Source organism: Protopterus annectens, chromosome 1.part1 (assembly GCF_019279795.1).
Source record: "Protopterus annectens isolate FY-2018-M chromosome 1.part1, PAN1.0, whole genome shotgun sequence".
Lineage (NCBI taxonomy): Eukaryota > Metazoa > Chordata > Ceratodontiformes > Protopteridae > Protopterus > Protopterus annectens.
Genome location: NC_056726.1, coordinates 1,515,707,682 through 1,515,732,756, shown reverse-complemented (window position 1 = coordinate 1,515,732,756; position 25,075 = coordinate 1,515,707,682). Strand labels below are relative to the sequence as shown.

The following is a 25,075-nucleotide window of genomic DNA, read 5'->3' as shown; positions in this document are numbered from 1 at the left end:
AAATAAAACAGTAACCAATCTCCATACCTTCAGAGAACTCCACAACCACAACAAAAAAGCAATCAGAACTGATAAAAAAATCATTGTACCACAGTACCCACACTAAAAAACTCAAAACAATTCTGGTCCTCCATTAACAATTTGTTAAATACAGACTGCTCAACCCAATCATCCCCTACTTCCACAAAGCGTACTTAACCTATTACTAACCAACTCAGCTCACACTTCTAAATTCAATCTCCTCCTCCATAACAGCCACCCACCTGCTCTCCTCGCCATCTTCATAGACTTAAAATCTCCATCTTCCGTATCATCTCTGTTCCCATCTCACGCATCAAAAACCAACTTCATAAGCTAATACCCACCGCATTTGTTGATGACAACCTTTCCTCCGAATACATTAGAATGGATGCTGACCCTTTGGCATTGCGTTTCTCTCAGTTTTAAACACATCAGTTTTAGAATACTAAGTATTTATCATCTAGAAAACGACGACTAATTACTCCCTTACACAAAGGAAAAGAATTGATCGAATTCTGTAATTACTGCCCTCTTCCCTTTTTCTCCAATATCACAAATCCTTGAAAAGTGTATACAGATCCAACTTCTCATAGCTGTTCTAGATCACCTCATCCCCTTTTCCTAGCATGACTGCAAGCTCTCCTTAATTCCATCCATCATGCTGACCTAAACAGGGATTCTGGAAATGTTGTTTCTCTATTCCTTCAGTTATTTAAGGCGTTTGACACTGTATGCCATCAGATACTTCTCCATAAACTAACCTCACTAAGCCATGACACTCCCCTTCCTCCGCTGCTTCCATAGCTCCCTCTCTAACAGGCTACAGACAATAAAATGGCAGAAAGAGCATTCGCCATTCTTCTCCATCTCAGCGCCACAGGGCTAAGACGTGGACCCCTACTTTAACATTTTTATTAATGACCACTACACTGTTATTAATATCACAAGTGTCATTAAGTATGCAGGTGTTTATTAATGACCACTATACTGTTACTAATGACACAACTGCTATTCGGTATGCAGGTGCTTATTAATGACCACTATACTGTTACTAATGACACAATTGCCATTTGATATGCAGGTGATGCTACACTGGTAACTACAGTTATGTCCCTCCCCGATCTTCAAGAAAAGATCCAAAAAACATTTTTGTTCTTTCTATAGAAACTTAGCTTAACAATTCTCGTTGATTGCTAAGAAAACCATATTAGTATAAAGAATTGGCTTGTAAGTACATAGTGATCAGGTCTGACCACTAGTAAGGTGAATGTAATGCTGTAGGCAAAGGAGGGGGTGCATTGCCTGTTATGTGGCATATATGACCAAGTTGGTGTTCAGCAGCACACAGCCTAGTAATGGAAACTGACTTTAGGAACACGGACTATCACTTCACTGTCAAAAACAGAAACATGACCTCGAGCAAAAGGTGGAAAATTACCACAAATATATGGTCAGACCTCTATCCTGAGTTCTACACTAACAATTTTTCAGTTGGTGCTGATCCCTCTTTATCTATCTGCCTACTACTCTGAAAGTGTTCTTCATAAAGGGGTCATGCTGGATTTGAGGATTATCAAACTCCTGGCCAAGGGTCACTCAGCTGAGGTTTTTTCCTGATGAATGATATGGCTGGTTCACAGATCCTACAGTCTCAGACAGGAAAACTCATAATACTTGTTTGTCCCTATGCTAAACAGTTATACAGAGAATTAAACCTTCTTGTAGAAGGTGGCTGAGGCACCCAGAAGGGTGCAGTGTAAAGATGCTATGAGTGTGAATTCAAATTATAAGTTATTCATGCACGTTTGTGTAAATCATGGACTGTATGCAACAAAGAAAAAGGGCCAAACACAAGAAGATTTTTAAGTTATATTTGGTATCACAGCATCCTGAGTTGAAGATTGGCAAAAATTTGTTCTTGCATTGTAAGAGGCAAAACCATATATTCAGCAACTAATGCATTATTTATTTATTTATTGACATCTGATTACTGGAAAAGTTTGATTGGGCAGGTATCTATTTTTATTTATTGTTTAGTTATTTATTTATTGGCATTTATTGACTGGGAAAGTCCACTGGGCACTGGACCCATTTTCAGTGGAGGCCTGGGGAGAAAAGCTCCACAATTAACAATACAACAAAACTTATACAGTTAGATTATTGATCTGGGGAGATAAGGATCTGCAGTTTTAAAACAAAACAAAAACAAAACAAGTGAGTACTACAGGACAGTATACAATTGCAAAGTATACATTATTCAGCAAGCTTCAAAATTACAGTTAAAAAAAAAAACTACAACACAAATATATACTTTGTGATGGACAAATAATAAGGTCTTCTATTACTTAAGTAAAGATGAAATGAGAGGTGTTACAGGGTAGGGTTTTTGTTTAGTCGGTTATCTATTTAAGGGGGTTTACATTGTATATTACATGTATAGCTTGGATTTTGTAACAAGTAGGTTTTTAGCGCAGTTTTAAAGGGCTTTGGGGAGTATAGCTGTGTAATGCTGGAGGGGAGGGTATTCCATAGTTTGGCAATGTTGTATGATTATAGGGATTGTCCTGCTCTCTTGTTGGGTTTGGCTACATTTAATAGGATTTTCTCAAAACAGCAACTGGATCGTGTAGGGATATATGTGTGTAAGATGGATTGGAGAGCGGGGCAGCTAATGGGTTGAAAAATTAATTTATGGACCATACAGAGTTGAGTGAATTGGACGTAGTCGTGGAATTCTACCCAGGATAGGTTTGAGAGGGTGGTACAGTGGTGTGAGCAGGTGGGCATGTTTGATGCAAATTTTGCTATTTTTGTAGCAAGCTACAACAGTGCTACTATAAGTGATGTATCGGGGTTGGTAAAAATGGGACTGTCATACATAAGAAATGGAAGGAGCAAAGTATTTGCTAGTTTTTTCCTAGTTTGCTTATCAGGGTATAATTTATGCCAGTATAATTTGCCTAGTTTGAAATGGGTCTTCTTTACCGTGTTCAATATATGTTGTTCAAAGGAGAGTTTGTTGTTGATAGTAATTCCTAGTAGTTTTGTTAATTGTACCTGTTTGATTACTGTTTTGTTATGGGAGAAGATTTTGAATTCTGTAGTTGGAGGTTTTGATGACAATAATAACAGTTTAGTTTTTTTTGGGTTAAGCATTAATTCAGAGGCATTCAGCCAGTTTTCTATAGAGGAGAAAGCATCTTGGGTTATTTTTTGGAGGTTAGTGAAATCACGTGAGGATGAGATGATAGTTGAATCATCTGCATACTGAATTAGTATGCTGTCCTGGGAGGCTTTATGTAGATCATTAATGAAAATGTTAAAAAGTATTGGTCCTAATATGGATCCTTGTGGGACACCTGTGTTGTTTACTAAGAAATCAGATAGTTGGTTTTGAGTGGAGGCTCAGGGAGAAAAGTGCAGAGGTATTACAAACACATTTTAAGAACAATAATTTTACAATCTTCAGAAATAAAAAAAAAAATCATCTACAGTTAAAATAAGTATACCAAATTAGACATAATATGAAAACACTGGATAAGAATAAATACACTTATGAAAATGATTTAAGATTTAGAGAAATTTTACCTAGTTTAGAGAAATTAAAGTTAAGTTAGTATAATACAAACAGGAACTGCATTATGAGGTGAGAGATAAAAAGGGTTAAGGCATATTTAGATAGCCAGCCAGGGGAGAAAAACTGATAGAAGTAATGAAGTAATTGAAGAAGAGAGAGCAAGGAGGTTTAAGGTAGGAATAGGTACTTGCTCATACTTAGGTTCATAGGTTGATACTAGGCTATCTGCCCTAGGGCATTTATAAACCTAGCCAGAGTGTGTTTGGCTTTTGCCACCCTTTTAGATTAGTAGACTGTGCCTTTGAATAGTAGGTCACATAAGATAGCCCTTTTAAGGTTAGTTTATTGTGCCTTTGTCTAGCAGGGACACAAAAGAGATCCCGGGGTAAACTTACCATCTCCCATCCACTCGTCAAGATTTCTCTTGAAGAGGGTCAGTGAGGGGCTCTGCCTAACAAGGACTGGGATTTTGTTCCAGAGTGAGGGGAGCTTCTGGGATATGAATCTGTCCCTCCAGCATGTCCTATGCTATTTCTGTGCTGAGGTTTAAGTCCCTGGAGCACGTAGCTCTAAGGGATTTGGATTTCCTGAGGTGGAGCATGTCCATTAATTCTGGGTTGGACATGGCTTTATACGTCAGGCACAGATCGCCTCTGAGTAGGCGGTAAGCAACTGAGTAGAGCTGGAGTTTCTTTAGCCGAAATGCATAGGGCATCTGTTTTAGTCCCTTTATCCTCTTGGTGAGGTACTTTTGGGGTCTTTCTAGTTGCTGCAGGTGTCGGGTAAGGTACATCCCAAATGAGGCATTGTATTCAATTATGGGCCTGATGAGTAGAGGGGCACAATGACCTCTCTTGATCTAGATGTGACCCTTTCGTGATAAGGTGGGCTATATAAAAGGCCTTTCTAACCACTTTGGCAACGTGATTGTCAAAGGAGAGATTACTATCTACTTGGGTCCCCAAGTCCCTTATTACTTCTTCCGTACTTAATGAATTACCACCTATGTAGTAATCTGTGGACACTTTGTTTTTCCCAAAGGGGATGACTATGCATTTTTTTGGCATTTAGCATGAGGCCATGGCTCTGGCACCAGTTATTCGTCTCTGTGAGATCCTTTTGGAGGATGCTTGTGTCAGCCAGAGAGCCGATTATGGCACCCAGTTTGCAGTCATCTGTGAAGTTGGTCAGCTATAGTCCTCCCGTGTTAGCCTGTACCTCAGAGAAATATATACCGAACAAGAGAGGTCCCAGGACTGAGCCTTGTGGGATGCCATTTGTAACTGGTTTAGAGTCTGACATGGCACCTGCAATTCGGACCATGTGGGTTCTATCCCTGATCCAGTTTGCAACCCATCTTGTGACATAGGGGTTGATATTTAAGCTGGTGAGCTTATTTATGATGCCCAAGTAGGGTATTGTGTCGAAGGCTTTTGCGAGGTCCAGGTAGGCTGTGTGGACTACCTTCCCTTCATCTATGGCCTTGGTAACTGTTTCAAAGAAGTCGACCAGGTTCAAAAGGCAAGATCTGCCCTTAAAGCTGAACTGGGTAGGATTCAGTGTCTGGAGGTTCCCAATGTCTTTGTTTATGAGTTCCATGATGATACGCTTCATAGCTTTGCAGACCAGGCTAGTCAGGCTTAAGGATGATAGTTTCTGGGGTCCGTTGTGGCACCACCTTTGTGGAGCGGGACCACTGTTGCTGTATGCCATTCCTTGGGTACATATCCTGTAGTAAGGCTGAGATTGAACAGTGACTTTATGTGAGGGTTAAGTTCTTCTTGGAGCTCGTGTAAGACACAGCCTGGGAAACCGTCCGGTCCCATTGATGCTGTGTTTTTTGCTTTGGAGAGGACAGCTCTCACCTGTGCATCTGTGATGTCAGGGAGGCTACACTCTGTTGGGACAGTCATTTGCTCTTTTGGGGGGGGGGGGGTTGGGGAGGGAGAAGTTTGCACTGAACCTGTCTGCTAGGATGTTGGCAATGTCTGTGGGTTCAGTGTATTTTTTGTCATTTTGCACTAACTCAGAGCATCTCTGGGAGTTGCCACCCAGGTTCCTGACATAACTAAAGAAGGCCTTGTGGTTATCTTTAGTGTCTTGTGCAATTTTTCTTTCGAAGCTGGCCTTAGATAATTTTATGAGGGATCGTAGTTTCTTGCTAGTACTGATCAGAGATGCCTTCCCTTTTTGGGATTTTGCTCTATCATGTAGTAGCTACTTCCTTCTGTTGTATAGCTTATTTATGGCTGGGGTCCACCAGACAGGTCTCCTGCCTTTGGCGGAGTGAGTCTTGGTTTTATTTGGGATAGCACGACCTATGCATTCCTGTAGGTGTCCATAGAATGCGTTTGTAAAGGATTCTGCGGTTTGAGCCATATTTTCCACTGGCCTGGGGACTTTGAAGGATTCCACCTCGGTTTTGAGAAGTGTGAAGTTTGCTTTTGAGAAGTTCTTCACAGTTGTTTCCTTGGCTGGGGGTGGGGACGGGATATGGATGTCCAGTGAGATTAATTTATGGTCTGACCTTACCAATGAGGGGTATACCTCTGGTGTGGAACATAGAGTCCCCATGTTGATGATGACCAGGTCCAATATGTTTTTCCCCTCTTGTGGGAGTGGTGACCAGTTGTTCCATAGCATTTGAGTTTATAAATTCTAGGAACCGTTGGGTGAAGGTGTTGGGGCTTGAGTAGTTTTCCCACTCAATGTTTGGATAGTTGAAGTCACCCAATATAATGGTGTTTGGAGAGATATTCATATTCTCCAGTGTTCTCAGGAAAGCCATGTGGGGTTCCTGAGTTTGGGAGGGTGGTCTGTAGCAGGCTACAAACTGAAAGGCAGTTTTGCCCACTTTTAGTTGCACATGGATGGTCTCCGATACTTTGTGCAATGCCACTAACCTGGAGGTGTGGGTATCTTTGATGAATATGGATACTCCCCCTCCTTTTGTGGTTCGGTTCGAGTTTTGGAGCCGAAAAGTATGGTATGAGGTAGTGCTGGGGTGCTCTCGGGAGCCTTGAACCAGGTTTCTGTTACTGCACAGATATCGATATTCTCCATACTTAGGAGAGCCTCGAGTGTGTGCATCTTGAGGTTTAGACTTCCGGCGTTGTGCAGCATTACCCTTAGTTTTTTTTTTCTTGTGCTGTCTATGGAAGTGGGTTTGTCTTTTGAGCCTTGCCTAAAAAAGGCACTATGGGCGTGGCAAGAGCCTTAGCCAGTATTTGAAAGCCTAGGGGTGACAGGTGCAAGCCGTCCCTAGCGAAGCAACGTGGCTTGTCGAGCATGTCATCCCAGGCTGACAGACACTGGATCCCTTTTAAATGACACCAATTCTTTAGCCAATTGTTAAAATTGATCATTTTGTCTTTATACAGTGGCATCATTCTTGGTGAGGGCAAGATGCTACTCAAGGTCAGGGTCATACCGGCCTGGGCTACATGATCAGAGAGCTCCTCTATGTCTCTTTTCATGTAGTCCAGGGAGGTACGTCTCAGGTCATTCACACCAGCATGGACAATGACGGAGTCATATTTGTACTTGCTTTGGAGTGACCGGAGTGCTTGTGTTATGTGGTGGATCCTGGCACCCGACAGGCAGCTTACAGTGACCTTCTCCTTGTTCAGTCTGGTGAGTGGGACGTCAGTGTGTCTGACAATAGAGTCACCTATTACAAGTGTATTAGGTGTGTTGTTTAGCCTTAAGGGCTGTGACTGTGTGGCACACTGACTTTGTGAACTATGTGATATGTGGGTATTGTTGTGGGGTAGGGGTTTCTTGGATTTCTGCTTTGGAGGTCTCTGTTGCTTAGGCAGATTTTTATTTAGAGCCTCCGAGTATTTTTTTTGTGTTTATGTGTTCGGTTTGCTGATGCGATAGGTCTATGTGAGACTGGATTTGTGGTGTGTGTGGTTCCCTTCTCCTCATGACTGACTGTGCCAGTACTGGGTTGAGAGAGCTCAGCCTCCAGTTTGGCTATATAGTTGCATCTCTCACATATATTTGAGCTTGTAGGGAGGAGGAGAGGGTGGTCTGTGTACATAAGGCAGTTGTAACATTGCCTCAAGATATCCAGATTCACCAGCTGGACTGGAGAGTAAACCCGAAACTGACTTTTGGACATGCCAGAATAGTATAAGGAACTACTTTTTGACTGATCAGAAAGGACCAATAGGGAGCCAAGTACTTAAAAGGAGTATAAGAGGGTGTAGTGCTTTAGTTTATTAATGTTTACTTATAAGATTACTTATAAGAGCAAGTGCAGGGCTTTAGAATGAAAATAGAGTGCTTACTTTGAGATTTAGATCAGTTCTAAGGGAAAAAGTGAAGAGCAGACTTTGTGGAGCCGGGAATAGTTTAAACCTGTTTAAGCGGCGCTGCCCGATGCTGCGCTATGTGCAAAATCGCACAAAACTGCGCAAATGCGGGTTTTAAAGCAGGGAAACTGAAAGAGATAGGAATTGACCCAAAACGGCCAATAAGCTACTAGTTTCAGGGCGGAGACCACTCCTATAGGGACAGATAGGCTGCTCAAAGCTCCCCATGCTCACTGGTGAACAGAGAAGCTTCCTCCTATCCAAGTAAGGATATGGGCAACACAGGAAACTATACCACAGTCCAGAATTCAGCAAAGCTTGAAATCTGGACTAATCTAGTTCAGCAAGGCGGGAAAAGAGAATTTTTTTTGTTTTTTTGTTTTTTTTTTTTTCAGAGAACAGCAGAAAAACACACAGAAAACACTGTAAATGCTATAAACAGGCTAACGCACTTTAGTGTGTTGCCTACAACAGTTATACAATACAAAAATGACTTAAAATGATAAAAAACAAGTGAAAAACTGTAAAATGCAGAAAGGCAATGCAATTTAAACTTGTTAGAGCTCAGAGCAGTTAGAAACTTGCTTTTTAGGTGGGAAAAGGCAGTCGGAGCAAAAAAACAGAGAAAAAATACTTAAAGCTGGAAAAGTCTCTCTTGGGTCTCTCTGTTGCCTGTATCACTCTGCAGGACACCACGAGGAGCTGTACTGAGTTGTATACTGGCGCAATAGTTCATCCTGAGGTTGAACAAGAACAGAGCTAGTGTTTGGCTAGGGAGTCTTTACATGAGAAGAAAACAGGAAAGTATGGAAGAAACAACTGATCACTGCATAGTGGTGAGCTGAACTTGCTAAAAGTGGAGTCAGAGGGGTAAACCTGTAAGACAACACAATAATACCTGGAGAAGCTTTCTGTGCAAATGTTTTCAAATCTTACCTCTGACAACGCTGTCTGTCCTTAGTAAAACCAGGAACATTGAGTAAGAATGGACTAAGTTCAGGACCTCAGTTATTTAAATGACAACAAGGGTCTCTAGACAGTAGACGATTGATACCTCTCAGTATGGAAATTGTAGTGACCTACTTATGGACACCATTGTTGTGTTGGCCCTTTAGGTTGAAGAAGGACTCTTCTGGGCAGTGCTTACCCTGCATTCTCCTGGTTTAGCTAACTTGTACTTACAAATGAAGAAAGCCACATTAATAGCTGCCAACATGAAAGTCAGAGCATAGAAAAAATCTGAAAAGGTCATAAAGAAAGGCCCAAAGAGATTCTAGTAAACCATTTCACATCTTATGATAGGACAGTGGAGCTTACTCAGTGAAAATGTGAAATAGTCATTTTGAGAAATGTGTTAATCTATATTACATGGACTCCTATCAGAGTTCATTATACAACATTTATGGGGCTTTAATATCAATCACAATACCTGAAGTTGCTATGCTAATCAGAGCTCATGACAGCAGTATGACTGCAGAAGTGGATGAGAAATGGTTTTGAAATGTTGAAAACATTAGAAAGTGCTTTTGGGTATCATTACATATTCATTTTTTAGTGCTGTATGAAAGGTCAGGACAATGCCTCTGGATTGGTAAATTGGATGGCATTTTTCATCTTCAAGAAAGGAGGAACATGGTATGTTCCTACCATACAGGAAGTGCATTCCTCAGCCTGCTCAGCAAAGTTTATGTCAGAATGCTGGAGGAGAGACTTAGGATGATAGTCAAAACTCAGATTCAGAAAATTACAACATTCCATCCAGGCTATGGAGCAAATGGACTAGCTCTTTAGGTTTTTATAGCTGTGAGGAACTGTGAGAGTTTGCAACTCTGATCTACAGCTGATATGCAGAAGGTTTGTTACCATGTGTCTGTTCTGCGCAGTGTGAGGTCCTCCATCATACTGTGTCTATTATGCATGGTATAATGTCCTCCATCAGACTGGGTCTGTTATGCATGGTGTGAGGCCCTCCATCAAACTGTGCCTGCTATGTATGGTGTGAGGTCCTCCATCAAACTATGTCTGTTATGTACAGTGTAAGGTCCTCCATCAAACTGTGTCTGTTATGCATGGTGTGAGGTCCTCCATTAAACTGTGTCTGTTATCTATGGTGTGAGGTCCTCCATCAAACTGTGTCTGTTATGTATGGTGTGAGTTCCTCCATCAAACTGTGTCTGTTATGTATGATGTGAGGTCTTCCATCAAACTGTCTGTTATGCATGATGTGAGGTCCTCCATCAAACTGTGTCTGTTATGTATGATGTGAGGTCCTCCATCAAACTGTGTCTGTCATGTACAGTGTGAGGTCCTCCATAAAACTGTGACACCACACCAGCTGCTGCTGTACGGAATCAGGTCCCTTCACAGCTAATCACATTTTTATAAGCTGAATTTGTTTAAGGGATGTGTTGGGCTCCAATAATGGTATGTTTTACTCGGCATATGTCAAATGATCAAACTACAATTTATAAAATTACAGCAAATCAAAAAAAAAAAAAAAAAATATATATATATATATATATATATATATATATATATATATATATATATAAATATAATAAATATAAAATCTTCAAGCCGGGATTTACCTTGGTTTCTGCAAGCAGACATGTCCCACATTGGTCTGGAACTGGAGCCAGTACAATACTCTTCTTAAATGTTGAGAGGGGACACTGACAAACTGGTCAATCTAACTTTGATCACCTCAGCTTTGATTATTTGAACAAAACGGTTTTCATCAAATTCCTCATAATGATTTCATGATCATCATGAACAGTTTATCAGATGGCATCACTGCTGTTTTCAGATTGTGGCTTTTTAGCCCCATATAACCAAGATAATTGGTTAGTGTAGTGCTGCAGCCATAGCTTTGTCGCCTCACAGCAAGAGGTTCGCCAGTTCAATTGTCTGTCGGGATGCCTTCTGTGCGGAGTCTGCATGTCCTCCCGCAATTCGTGTGGGTTTCTTCTAGGTGTTCCAGTTTCCTCCCACATTAGAAAGACATGAATCTTGGCCATTTCTCCCTGGGCCTCCGCTGATAATTGGGTTTGTTCCAAGTCGGCCTTTCCCGGTAAACAAATGTTAAATAAATAAAATAAATAAGATAAGTATCAGCAAGTCAAAATATGATGCCATGATACTCCCCCAGGACATACTGGATGAATATCATCAGATAACAGAGGAAGATGACCATGGGTGCGGATGAAGAGGAGTTTAGGTAACCTGGAGTCATTTTCATGAGTGACAGCAATGGGTCACTCAGGACTATGAACTGGTAGAGCAGAAGCCACAGTCTTGTGAGTGTTAAACTCTTATTGGTGGGTAAGTAGAAGCTGAGTTTTCTAACAGCATAAGTGGTTTATTTATCAATCTACCTTGCCTTGTCCCCTAGTATAACAAACTGTGGGGAATAACCAGCACAATCAGACTGGGGTGGCAAGTGACAGAAATGAGGCTTCTCCACAAAAATGCTACGCATCCTTTCCATGGCAGAGTGAGAAATTCAGTGAGATAAAAGAGTTTTGGAACAGAGTCTTTCTTCCTTCAGAACCAAAGGAGCATTTCAGCAGAGTCTCTGGTCCTCAAGGGCAGCCTCAGAGAAGAGTCTCTGTTCCTTCAGAATCAAAGGATCCTCAGCACACAGTTTCCATTCCTTTAGAATTAGGGAAACCTGACTCTGTTCCTTTAGACTCAGAGGTGGCTCAGTGGAGAGTCCTTGTTCCTTTAGAATTAGAGGCACATCAGAGAAGAGTCCTTATTCCTTCAGAATAGAAGTGTCAGACCAGAATCTCTGGTCCTTCACAATTAAGAAAGCTTTAGTGTAGAGTCTTTGTTCCTTTAGAATCAGAGGCACTGAGACAGTGCAAACATCTTAAAGGAATGCTCCATGACTGGCTCCTGATGGAAGTTTCCCAGACATGCCTCATTAAGAACAGGCCCCAGGGCAGACAAGTTGCAGAAATTATATATCTGTTGGTAGATCTTGAAATACAAGAGGATCCTCCAGAAAGAGCTGGAATCTGCAGATGTTGAACTGGAAATTTGTTGTACTCTGCTTAGCCTGCTCTCTTCATGACCCTTAAAAAACACAGAGACAGGTAGAAATATAGGCATACACATGTACTTCTGCACTTTCTGTTTTGATAATATGTTTTGCTACTTTAATGGATCCATTGCACTGTGCACCTTCATAGGATCTTATGAAGTTACCAGGCTATTGGCCCTGAAGCCCTTACAAGCCTAGTGAAGAGTTTAGCCCATGTTTAGACAAGTCAGCACCCCTTTCTTTTCATTGCACTGTTTATATTACTTGTATTCTCTGTTACATGTACTTTTTACCTTTGGGACGAGACAGAAATTGGTCCATTGAGACCAATGATCAACTCCTGTAAGCAAAGTGAAATAGACAGTTGGACAGATTAGACAGACAGATGGCTAGATAGAAAGATACACAGGTAAATGGATAGACATAGACAGATGATAGATAGACAGATAAAATTCGTAGGCACCACTGCTGAAAACAATTAAAACATCTGAGGTTATTATGAGTTATATCACTTTTAATACAAAATGAGGTGAGAAAGCATGAATACTGGTAGCTACACAGACATGGACTCTGAATGTCTCCTTGTGAGAAAGCATAATTACAAATGACTTACCCAGCGCGCTGCTTTTTAGACTTATCTGAGATTCCATCCCGGGACATTAATTTATTGAAAACCACGATCCCAAAAAGCATATTCACCTGCATGACAATACAAAAAAAGAAACCTAACATTATCAAGCTAAGAAATGCACACTTCTTTTGAGCTCATACAGTGCTGTTAGTTTAGCATTCTTTTCTTATTGGGAGCTGCTGATCAAAAGGACATATTTTCAGAGGTAAAATAATATGCACAAACCTCTCTGTATTAATGCCTAAGCTCTAGCACCATCTGCATTGTAAATGTATTCAGTTTCATTACCTAAAAACAGTTATTACAGATTATGGTACCTGTTTCCCTTCATTTCTTAGTTCAACCGTCCTTCAAAATAACTGCATCATGGATTTCCACTTCAAATGCAGACAGAGTGGGATGGAGAGTTTAGTGCTTTATCCCTGCAGTCATCAAAAGTATTTGTCAAAACTGAACTATGCTAATGTGAGGCTTTTTAAAGACAAACAGTCTTTAATAAGGACTTGTTTTTTTATGCTGGGAAAAGACAGTACTAAAACTTCGTTTTTTCAGCAAAACCTTAATCGAAACCATCACATGCAAAAACAACTCTGGGGAATCACTATTTGTCCATATAGCAAAAATATGGAACAAGCTTCCCCCTGACCTCAGACTAGAAAACTCCACACCCTCCTTCAAAAGCCTGCTTAAAACATACCTCTTTCATCCCTATGCACTTGTAATTGTCTCTCTGAAGCCTCGTCCACTTACTACTTCTATACCCCGTCTGTCCTGGACAACACAAACACTGCCATCTAACTATACCTACCCATGTGTGAGCAATAACCTACATATGTGTGTGTGTGTGTGTGTGTGTGTGTGTGTGTGTGTGTGTGTGTGTGTGTATATATATATATATATATATATATATATATATATGGGTCTACCTGACAACACCGACGCACTACAACACCGACAACGAAATCACCAACACCACATAACCAAAAGTTCACAAACACGAAACCTCACATGCCCGACACACCACAATTCCGACAATCAACAAACAAAACAAATCCCCTGTCCAAAAAGCACACACACAACACAAGCACACCAAAATCCTTACAAACCCACACTAAACCTTACATACACAACTATCTATAACCTTAACCCAAACCCTAACCCTAAGGTCCGTCACTATCGCACACTCACCTAACCCGCACCCTAACCCTAACTCACTTAACCCGCCCCTAACCCTAAAGACTGTCACTATCACACACTCACGTAACCCGCGCCCTAACCCTAACTCACTTAACCCGCCCCTAACCCTAAAGACTGTCACTATTGCACACTCAGCTAACCCGCGCCCTAACCCTAACTCACTTAACCCGCCCCTAACCCTAAAGACTGTCACTATTGCACACTCAGCTAACCTGTGCCCTAACCCTAACTCACTTAACCCACCCCTATCCCTAGAGTCCGTCAATATCGCACATTTACCTTACTCGCACGCTAACCCTAACGTCCGTCACTACCACATACTTACACAGCCTTTTCACATGTCGGTGTTCTCAGCGTCGGGGTTTTCTTCCGTCGGTCATCAGTTTTCGATCTTCTGGTGTCGGTGTTCTCATCGTCGGCGTTGTCAGCTTTCGGCATTGTCAGGTAGACCCATATATATATATATATATATATATATATATATATATATATGTGTGTATGTATATATTTATGTGTGTGTGTGTCTGTGTGTGAGTCTACATATATAAATATATATATATATATATATATATATATATATATATATGTGTGTGTGTGTGTGTGTGTGTGTGTGTGTGTGTGTGTGTGTGTGTGCTCTTACATGTATATTTGCTTGAATGTATACATGGAAATTTAAATATTTATATACTCTTATTCAATTGTGAAATATCTTGCAATGCTTTACCAGGTTGTTATCTACTCTCACTGTATATTTTGTACACTTGTATTTTCAACCAAACGGGAGGGGAATATCCTTTTATTGTATATTAATGGCTGTAAAGTCTAGAATCTGTATGCTACTACTCTGTAATGTCTCTTTTGTAATTTTTTTTTCTCTCTGTAAACTTATGGAGTTTTTCTCCCCAGAACTCTTCTGAAAACGTACACTTGTCCAGTTGGACTATCCTGGCAAACAAATGTTAAATAAATAAAACAGCAAAATAATGTTTTATCCTCCCAGGCTGTTGTCATGAGGTCTGGCCTGTAGAGTTGGTATGGCAGCTATAGAGGAGGACTGTAGGACTTCTTTCCCTGGTGTGAAAACATCAGAGGAAACGGGACAAACAGCTTCTTTGGTCTGCCTATGTCATAACTGATAATTTAATAAAGATGTTTCTTGTTAAAAAAAATAAAAACAACTTTCTGGTCATAAAATTTCTAGAAGTACAGTCTGGAATGTCAATGCAATTCTAAATAGGTGGATTACTTTCTAAGGAACTCTAAATTAAGTATGACTGCATGAAATCACTACATTTTATGGTAATACAATTTCCATCCTCTTTCCTTTTATTTATTGTTATTATTGTTTCTCAGATTTGGGTTTGAAAACATTATTCTTTCTGCAAGATTTATGTTTTTTGCATGATCACAATTAACCTACAGACTCCTTCAAGAAACAAAAAAGCTCAATATGCAAGAGTGGCAAGCTATGTCTGCAACGAAGGTCTATACTTTTACATCCCAGAAACAATCTTTGATAAAAAATCAGTTTTGTGGTGGTTCAAAATCATGTGTACAGCAACACCAATTTATGTTTCTCAAAGAATGAAGTTTCATTTTCATGAGAAGAAATGAAGAAATTATATCCATGAGTATCAATGCACAATACAAGTTATTTTCGTGATTTTATTACAGTTTTCTAGTACTTCTATATGCATGAGAAAGGGTTCCTATTACCTTGTGGAATTCCTGAAACTTCGAAGCTGAGAACATCGAACTCAGATGTTTGAAGTTCCAGGAATTCGAACACAAAAAAATAAATAAATAAATAAAAACCCTAACAGCAAGTTAACTGTTGCAAGCAGGGGGGCAAGCACCACTGCACCCCCTCACCCTCTTTAAATATACCAACTCCGAGATCGCAATACATTGCAGAAAGGGAAGATTTCCCTTTACCGCACTGTAGTGCGATCTCAGAGTTGCAAGAGTTTTCTATGTTTCTTTTGTTTTTATTTATTTTTTTAACCTTGTTGAAGTTCTAAAACTTCGAACATAAGGTTTCAACCTTATGGTGTTCAGAGTTTCGGAACTTCGACAAGGTAATAGGAACCCCATGGGAAATTGAAACAGGATGTATGTACATAACAGTAAAGCAAGATGACTGTGTTGTAAGTAAAAAATACAAGTTGTGACCCACCAGTGATCTGGCCTGAAATGCCAGATTCTTTTTCAAACCTCAGTCAGCATTTGGGATCGACTAGTATTTTCCCTGAAAATGCAAATTACAGTCCCTGCCTATGTATCACCCAAGGATTTGAAACTTACAATGAAGCTCAAACCAAACAAAGCATTTGGACTCCATTTTGCATCCAAGGATGTACATTTAAACTACTGCATTTACGTTACCATTTAAATAAGTTGTGTTGCCCACCCACCCGCTGTAAGCCTGTTGTGCCTTTAAACTTGCCAGTTTTGTGCTGTCACTCATACTGTATATTTGGCCTTGGAAGTTCCTCCCAGTCTTATTTCATTTTCTCTTATTTTACTGGTCACTGACAGATCATACTGACAACGTCCTTCCCCCCAGGCTTGTTAAGGCAGAGTTAGCACTGGTTTCATACTTTTTCTGGATTTTATTACGTATTTAAGATCCACTTACAATCATTTGCGTTTTATTCATTTATTACTACATTTTCTGCCACCTGTCTCATTTTTGCATTAAAAGTATGCGTGTAACTTTTGCCTTATCCAGTGCCATAGATTTGTAGTTAGACTCACAGTTGTGGGACTATTGTGATTTACTATATGATTTTAAGCGATTCTTTACTAAGACAATTCAAGACCTAGCTAGCCAACTACCTCCTAACTTCCCTGGTCTTGAAAGTAGCTCCCCTAGAAACCTACTCGCATTCAGCTTCCAACCAGTCGCCACTTCACTTATCCGTATCTTGATCAAAAAATTAAAACCCACTACACTTTCTGCTGATCAACTCCCTGCCAAGTACCTACAAAAATCAGCTGATGCTATTGCTTACCCCGTCTCAATACTAATCAATCGAAGTATAGTAGAAGCTAAAATTCCCACCATCTGGAAAATATCCTATGTAATCCCACTTCACAAAGGAGGCAGCTCTACTGAATTCTCCAATTATACGCCAATAGCTATACTCTCTCCACTTGCAAAGATTATGGAAAAATGTATTCATAGACAACTCATGCACCACCTAATCCAGAATCACCTTATGGCAGACACTCAGCATGGCTTCCGTCCTCATCACAGCACTACTTCAGCCCTCCTAGCCTTTACCAACTGCATAAACCACAGTCGCAACAATAATAATATATCCTCAGCCCTCTTCTTGGATCTTTCCAAGGCATTTGATATAGTTGATCACCAACTTTTAATCCACACCCTGCAAACATTCTGTCTAGATACTAGAGCCCTTCTATGGTTTCAATCCTACCTGAATGCTCGACAGCAGACTGTCCTCTGGCAGAACAAACTCTCTAACCTTCTACCTAACACCCTTGGAGTACCACAACGCTCTATACTAGGGCCCTTGCTGTTCTCCATCTTCATTAACGACCTTTATACTGTCATCCCAAAAGTCAGCTGTATCCAATATGCTGATGACTCTACTCTGATTTGCTCTGCCACATCTCCAATAGAATTATGGTCAGCTACCCAGACCACCTTTAATACAATAGAAAACTGGCTTTCTGAACGTTGTCTGATCCTAAATTCCAAAAAAACTAAAATGCTGTTATTTTCACCAACACATAGGTCTACCGCTTTCACCTTTACCATAAATTCAAATGATGGCACAATAATCTCCCCTGAGCCCTCTACAAAACTATTAGGTGTCATCATAGATAATAATCTAAAATTCGACCTACATGTTAACCAAACTATCAAAACCATCAATAAAAAATTAGGGTCACTTTACAGAATAAAAGCCTTCCTAACCCCTCCAGCAAAAATTACCATAGCTCGCTCTCACCTTCTTTCAACCCTTCTGTATGCATCCCCTCTACTCTCGAATTTAAACAAGACCGTCCTTAAACTCTCAATTTGCTACAACCACATTGCCAGGTTTGCCACTGGGCTGCCTTTTAGGACACATCATTGCATCAATCTAAATCAGCTTGGGTGACTTGAACTACCCAGCCTAATCCAGTATAACCAACTGATTATGGCCTATAAAATCCTCTATAATCCGGACAATACTCCTGCACTTAAAAATATTATCACCCCCTATAACAATCCTAGACCGCTTCGATCCTCTAACAAACTACTAATTCAGACTAGCAAAATTAATAACACAGCCAGTGACTCTGCCTTTGCAAACTCTGTAAGTAGATCCTGAAACTCTCTTCCAGCTGATATTACCTTACTTTCCACCTTAGGTCAATTTAAAACTAGACTCAAGCAACATTCGTCACTTAACTGGCTATGTCAGTGTATCAAGCCTGGCTAACTCTCTCTAGAATGTGTAAAAATCTGTTAACCAGTTTACTGTGCAATTTAATTTAATCCTGACTTACGCTCGGGATTAACTCTAACCTGTGGAACTTGTTTAACTTGCTTACTTATGTAATCTCTGTAAATAGTCTTGTAATATGTAATGCTGGTATTATGTAATGCTATTTCTGCTTATCCTTGGAGCTTTTCTCCCCGGGCCTCTGCTGAAAATGGACATGCATCCAGTCGGACTATCCCAGTCAACAAATGTAAAATAAAACAAATAAATAAATGATCTGTGTTCCAAACAATGTTTTTTTTCTATCAAAAGTAAAGTTACGCTGTGTAAAAGTCATTGCTACTAACTGGTGAGTGTTTTACTTCAATCCAGTTCCATTCTAGCACAGATAAGAACTGTCGATTGAGGTCTTGAACTTTTCTCAGTTGTTTAAGTGTGCTACTGCTATATTGACACATTATTTATTGTAATTCTGTACTTTATCTTTGTAAAGTGACAATATACTTCACTGATCTTATCTTGACTGCTGTATTCTGCACTGTAGCCATGTTTCTAGGAGGTATTTGCTAATTAATTTGTTCCATGGTTTCTGTACTTTAGACTCACTGTTGTGTGATTTACAATAAGAAAGGCTCGGTCTGTACTGTAGTGACAGTGAACGCTCTTCTGGTCTGTTCTGATCTTGGACATCATTGCCACTAGCTGCAAAGTGTTTTGCTTCAGTGCATAGCCATCCCAGTACACATTAGCACTGTACAGTAATGTTTTGCACTTTTCTTAGTTATTTAAATATTGCTGCTGTACTGTGGTATTTCATTAATCTTAACTGCTGCTTTTCTGCACTGAAGCCATTTTTTTTCAAGGAGGAGTTTGCAGGTTAATTTGTTGCTTGTTCTGTAGTTTCTGCAGTTTGGGCTCATACTTATGTGATTTCATAATAAGAAAGGTTCAGTCTGCACTGTAACCTGGTCTGTTTTGAGCATGTGAATAACAGGAAAGTTTCAGGTGTGCTTTTTGATTGGCCAGAGGGCTTTTTCATCTACTTAGCCTATCTATCTGTACAAAGTCATCAAATTTTCACTGTTTTACTCATTTCACAGCAGTGGTCTGTAATGCTCTGTAGAAACACAAGGCACAGAACCTCAAATTTCCTATAAAACTACCAATAAGAGTACCTGAACAGGTAGATGGTCAACAAGCACCAGGTTTGTGCAAAGAGGGTTGACGCACCAGGAGATTAGTCGATGACTGCACTTTTTGTTAAATGACACCCAAGCAAATGTGTTCCCCTGCACTATGGGTATACAAAGAAGAACATTGAATTTGTGGGTATTACTTCCCTCATATCACATTACACATATACATATGGAAGCATAACCTTCCATTGAAATGACAATTAGTCAACCCTACAATGATCGACACCTAACCGTTCAATATCAAAACATCACCACCCCCAAACCATCTGACAATATACTCTGCTATAGCACTACAGTGGGGAAAAAAGGCATATTCCCCAATCCCCCTGATAGCATGACCTTGTACTGGCAAAGGCAGTATTTTTCGATCAGCTGAACCAGCTCTGACAGATGTTAATGAGTTTCTATTTTGACAGAAAATAGTGCTCCCATATAGATTTATCTGAAACCATGGATCTGTACTTTCCTACTGTCTCTGTGGTCAGCTTAGTAGAAATTGGCACCCTGAGACAATGTAGAAATTGCCTCTTGCCTACTAATAACTACCTAATTCTCAAGCAACCTCATACAGTATTAGACTGTCTCTGGAGGCAAGATTGTTACAGCCACCCACTACAAATACCAAACAGGTTGTCAGAAACACACAGCACCATGCAATACACCTGTCACACACACTATAGGACATGCACAGAGACCCACATATGCATGCTGATGCTCTTCAAAGCAATCTACCCAAACAAAATCCTCACAGGCCTCTCAGAAGCAGTGATTGCAGTAAGTACCCTCAGTGACCTCAAAAACACACTCCCAAAGCAACACCCACCACAACATATTCAGTCTCAGCTCAAAGTGTCCTTACGTCTTAGCACATTAGACCGACCACAACTCAGCCCAACATTTTGGTCATAGCAGACTCCATTGTCAGGCATACCAATATCTCACTCACCAGGCTGTGCAAGGGGAGGCTTATAGTCAGTTGTGATGGAGGGTTGGCATAATGATCAGGGTATTTACCTCAGAGATAGAAGGTGCAGGGTTTGATTCTAACATTTGAGGAAACTGGCTAGGATTAAAATGGCCCACAAGGGCAGCTAGCCTAGTACTTAATAAATCAATGAAGGGCCAGGATAATCCAGATTGCACAAGCTCTCAGGTCAGTGAACCAGAAGTACTATGGTGACTCAGTCATAGTCCAACAGGAAATAAATAATCTCAGGTGTACCTCCCTGGACTACATGAAGAGAGATGTGACAGAGCTCTTGGATTATGTGAGCCAGGTCAGTATGAGCCTAGCATTGCAATGCATTCTACCTTACCCAAGGATGATGACAAAATACAAACAAAAATAAACTGACTTTGGTAACTACTTTAGATTTTGGCGGATACGGTTGACTGACCTTGCTGCTACATCAAGGATGGTCTGCACCTGTCCCCTTCAGGTGGTTGAATATTGACTGAAACCTTTTTTGACTCCACACCATAGTGCCTTTTTTAGGCTTTGACAGCCTGATAAATGATCCAACATAGCTAAACCAACCCAGAACATTCTAAAGGTGATCCTGCTCCACACCAGCAAAACAAACAAAAACCTCCACTCTCTGTAAGCTCTCCTCACCCCTGAGGATACTGATGTCTGTGACAAAAAACTGCACTCTCTGTAAGCTCTCCTCACCCCTGAGAATACTGACATCTGTGTAGTTACTGATACTTGGTTTAAAGCCAAGGAAAGCATCCCACAGTGTCGATCTATAATCCCGTCCATGCATTTAGACCAGCTACTGTACAGAAATGGACAAAGGGTATTCGCATCTCAGTTTACATCAGAAATAATGATACCTAAAGGTCGGTCAAGCAGTGTGACATACTTGAGCTTCTCCATGTCCAAATTACCCTTGGCAAAGTCCCATGCCATATCCTTTTGAGGGATAGATCCCCTCTGTGACCCAAGAAAAACATACCACTTATTAAATCCATTCAACCTAAAATCTCAATCATAGGTAATTTCAGCTAACCCACTAGAGATTGGGAACAGTACACGACCTCAAACTTGCAGGCTCAAAGAATCCTGGACTGTCAACACAAATGCTCTGAATCAACTATTCCATAGGTCTACTAGTGCTGCAAATATCCTTGACCTAGTACTTATCAGCATGGGGAAATATTGCACCCCCCCCAAGTGTAATGTCCTCATTTGTCAGATTGGATATTAAAGCTATTTTCTTCAAAATAAAAATAAAACCTGGGACAGCAGTTAACACCGGTACCTTCAAAAATATTTCAAGGCTGGCTTCCTACATTTAAGTATTACCCTGGCAAAATTTCATACCTCTCCCCAAACACGGGGAACACCACTATCTGTATGGAGCCATTAACAGAATCCCTGTACAGTCATGTATACGGATGAACAGCAGCAGTGGTACCCACCCAAAATAAGCACAGCCCAGACTCAAGAAACAAGCTACTCTGGTAAAATTCCAACACCAACAGGCTATATAACAAAAGGAAGAAAATCATGCCAAAAAATAGAAAGTACAATACCTGGCAAGTTACGAGCTCCCTCATCTAACTAAATAAACAACTCGGGAGACTAACTAAGTCTACCAAAGCCAAATTCAAGCTAAAAGTAGCCTCCTATGTTTAGGACAACCACAAGGCATTCTTTAGCAATGTCTAAAACCTCAAAGGCAATACAAAAAACAAAAAACTGAGGGTAATGCAACTCAATGCCAGAAGTCTGAACCTCAAAATGCACGCACTCGAGGCACTCCACAGTATGGAGAAAATTGATATCTGTGCAGTAACAGAAACCTGGTTTAAGGCTCCAGAGAGCACCCCAGCACTACCAGGCTGCAACTCATACCATACATTTTGGCCACAGAACCCGGACTGAAATACAAAAGGCAGGGGCGTATCAATATTCATCAAGGATACCCACACCTCCAGGTTAGTGGCACAGCATGATGCTTCAGAGATCATCCACGTGCAACTAACAATGGGCAAAACTGCAATTCAAATTGTAGCTTGCTACAGATCACCCACCATGTCCCAGGACCCCCATTCCGCATTTCTGGAAACAAAAAGGTCCTACCAAACACTCTAATTTTGGGTGATTTCAATTACCCAAACATTAACTGGAGAACTACTCAAGTACTAACTCCCTTTCCCAACATTTCCTAGAATTTATAAACTCAAACACCCTGTATCAAATGATCAACACTCCCACCAGAGGTGACGACATATTGGACATGGTAATCACCAACATGGGCAACCAGTGTTCCACACTAGAGGTCAGTCTCTCGCTGGTTAGATCTGACCATAAACAAATCACTCTGGATATCCACATTCCGCCCCCACCCCCAGTCAAGGAAACCACCATGAAAAACTTTTCAAAAGCAAACTTCACATTACTCAAGACCGAGGTGGAAAGTTTCAAAGCCCCCATGCTAAAGGATAACGCTGTCCAAGCTGCAAAATCCTTTACTAATGCATTCTACGGGCAGCTACAAGAATGCATGGATTGTGCTATCCAAAGCAAAACCAAGACTCACTCCGCCAAGAAAAGAAAATTAGTCTGTTGGACCCCTGCCATAAACAAGCTATAGAATAGAAGGAGGAAACTAGTACAGAAGAGAGTAAAATTCCAAGAAGAGAAGACATCCCTGATCAGTATCAGCAAGAACCTACGATCCCTCATAAAATCATCCAAGGCTAGCTTCGAAAAATTGCCAAGAACTCCAAAAATAACCACAAGGCATTCTTTAGCTATGTCAAGAATCTTAAGTGGCAATGCTCAGATCTGCTCGGAGTTAGTGCAGAATGGCACGAAATACACTGACCCAACCGATATCGCCAACATCCTTGCAAACAGGTTCAGTGCAAACTTCACCCCCCTCTCACCCCCAAAAGGGCCCATAACCATACCAGAAGAATGTAGAGTCCCTGAAATCACAGACATTCAGGTTAAAATAGCCCTCTCCAAAGCCAGAAACACAGCATCAATGGGACTGGATGGTGTCCCAGGCTGCCTCATACATGAGCTCAAAGACGAACTAACTCCTCACCTAAACACACTGTTCAAACTCAGCCTCTCCACAGGCTATGTACCCATAGAGTGGCGCACAGCAATGGTTATTCCACTCCACAAAGGTGGAGCCACAAGAGGTTCAGGGAACTATCACCCTATAAGCCTGACTAGCTTGGTCTGCAAGGCTATGGAGCGCATCATGGAACTCATTAACAGAGATATTGAGAACCTCCAAACACTGGACCCTACCCAGTTCAGCCTTGCTAAGGGCAGATCATGCCTTCTAAACCTGATGGACTTCTTTGAGACAGTTACCAAGGCTATAGACGAGGGAAAGGTGGTACACACGGCCTACCTAGACCTCGCAAAGGCCTTCAACACCATACCTCATTCTGGTATTATAGACAAGCTCCCCAGCCTGAACATAAACCCCTGCATCACAAGATGGGTTGCCAACTGGCTCATGGACAGAACCCACATGGTGAGAGTTGCAGGAGCTAGGTCCAACTCTATACCAGTTACAAGTGGTGTTCACCAGGGCTCAGTCCTAGGACCCCTCCTGTTTGGCATATACTTCTCAGAGGTACAGGCAAGCATAGGGGGACTATGGCTGACCAAGTTCGCAGACGATTGCAAACTATGGGCTATAACTGACTCTCCAGCTGACAAAGACATCCTCCAAAAGGGTCTCACTGAGACGGATACCTGGTGTCAAAATCATGGCCTCAAGCTAAATTACAAAAGGTGTATAGTCATCCCCTTTGGAAAAAACAAAGTACCCACAAACTACCACATAGGTGGTAGCCCCCTAAATACGGAAGACGTAATAAGGGATCTGGGGACCCAAGTAGATAGTAATCTCTCCTTTGAAAATCACATCGCCAAAGTGGTTAGAAAATCCTTCTCTGTGGGCCACCTAATCACCAAAGGGTTCGCATCCAGATCAAAAGAGGTTATTGTGCCTCTCTACTCATCACTCATCAGACCCATCATAGAGTACAACGCCCCATTTGGGATGTACTTTACAAGACATCTGCAACAGCTGGAAAGACCACAGAAGTACCTCACCAAGAGGATCACTGGCCTCAAACAGATGCCCTTATGCAGCTCAACTGAAGAAACTTCAGTTGTGCTCGGTTACATAACGCCTACTCAGAGGTGATCTCTGCCTGACATACAAGGCCATGTCCAACCTAGAATAGATGGAAATGCTCCACCTAAAGAAAACCATATCTCCTCGAGACATATGCTCTAGGGATCCAAACTTCACTACAACAATAAATAGGACATGCTGGAGGAATAGATTCCTGTCCCAGAGACTTCCAATGCTTTGGAACAAGATTCCAATCTACATTAGGCAGAGCTCCTCGCTAACACTCTTCAAGAGAAGCCTTGACGAGTGGATGGGAAACAGAACGTTTGCCCCGGGGATCACTTCAGTGGCTCTACTGGACAGAGGCACAGGGAACTAATCTAAGGGGGCAGCAAAAGCCAACACATTCTGGCTAGGCTTATAAATGCCTTCAGGCAGATAGCCTAGTACCTACAAATGAACCTACCAATGAACAACAGTGTGTAGAACTAATTATAAATGGCTCTACCCAT

The 25,075-nt window shown here is 41.1% G+C and overlaps 1 protein-coding gene across 6 annotated transcripts in view; it reads right to left on the bottom strand.

Annotated features, from left to right (window-relative positions):
- The window catches only part of ADGRB2 (adhesion G protein-coupled receptor B2), a 5,411,420-nt gene that overhangs the window by 489,932 nt on the left and 4,896,413 nt on the right, over nucleotides 1–25,075 (bottom strand). For all 6 annotated transcript variants that reach the window (XM_044082710.1, XM_044082742.1, XM_044082734.1 and 3 more), the window contains one exon: nucleotides 12,576–12,661. In XM_044082710.1, coding sequence (XP_043938645.1) covers nucleotides 12,576–12,661 — 86 coding nt within the window. The remainder of the gene's footprint in view (nucleotides 1–12,575; nucleotides 12,662–25,075) is intronic.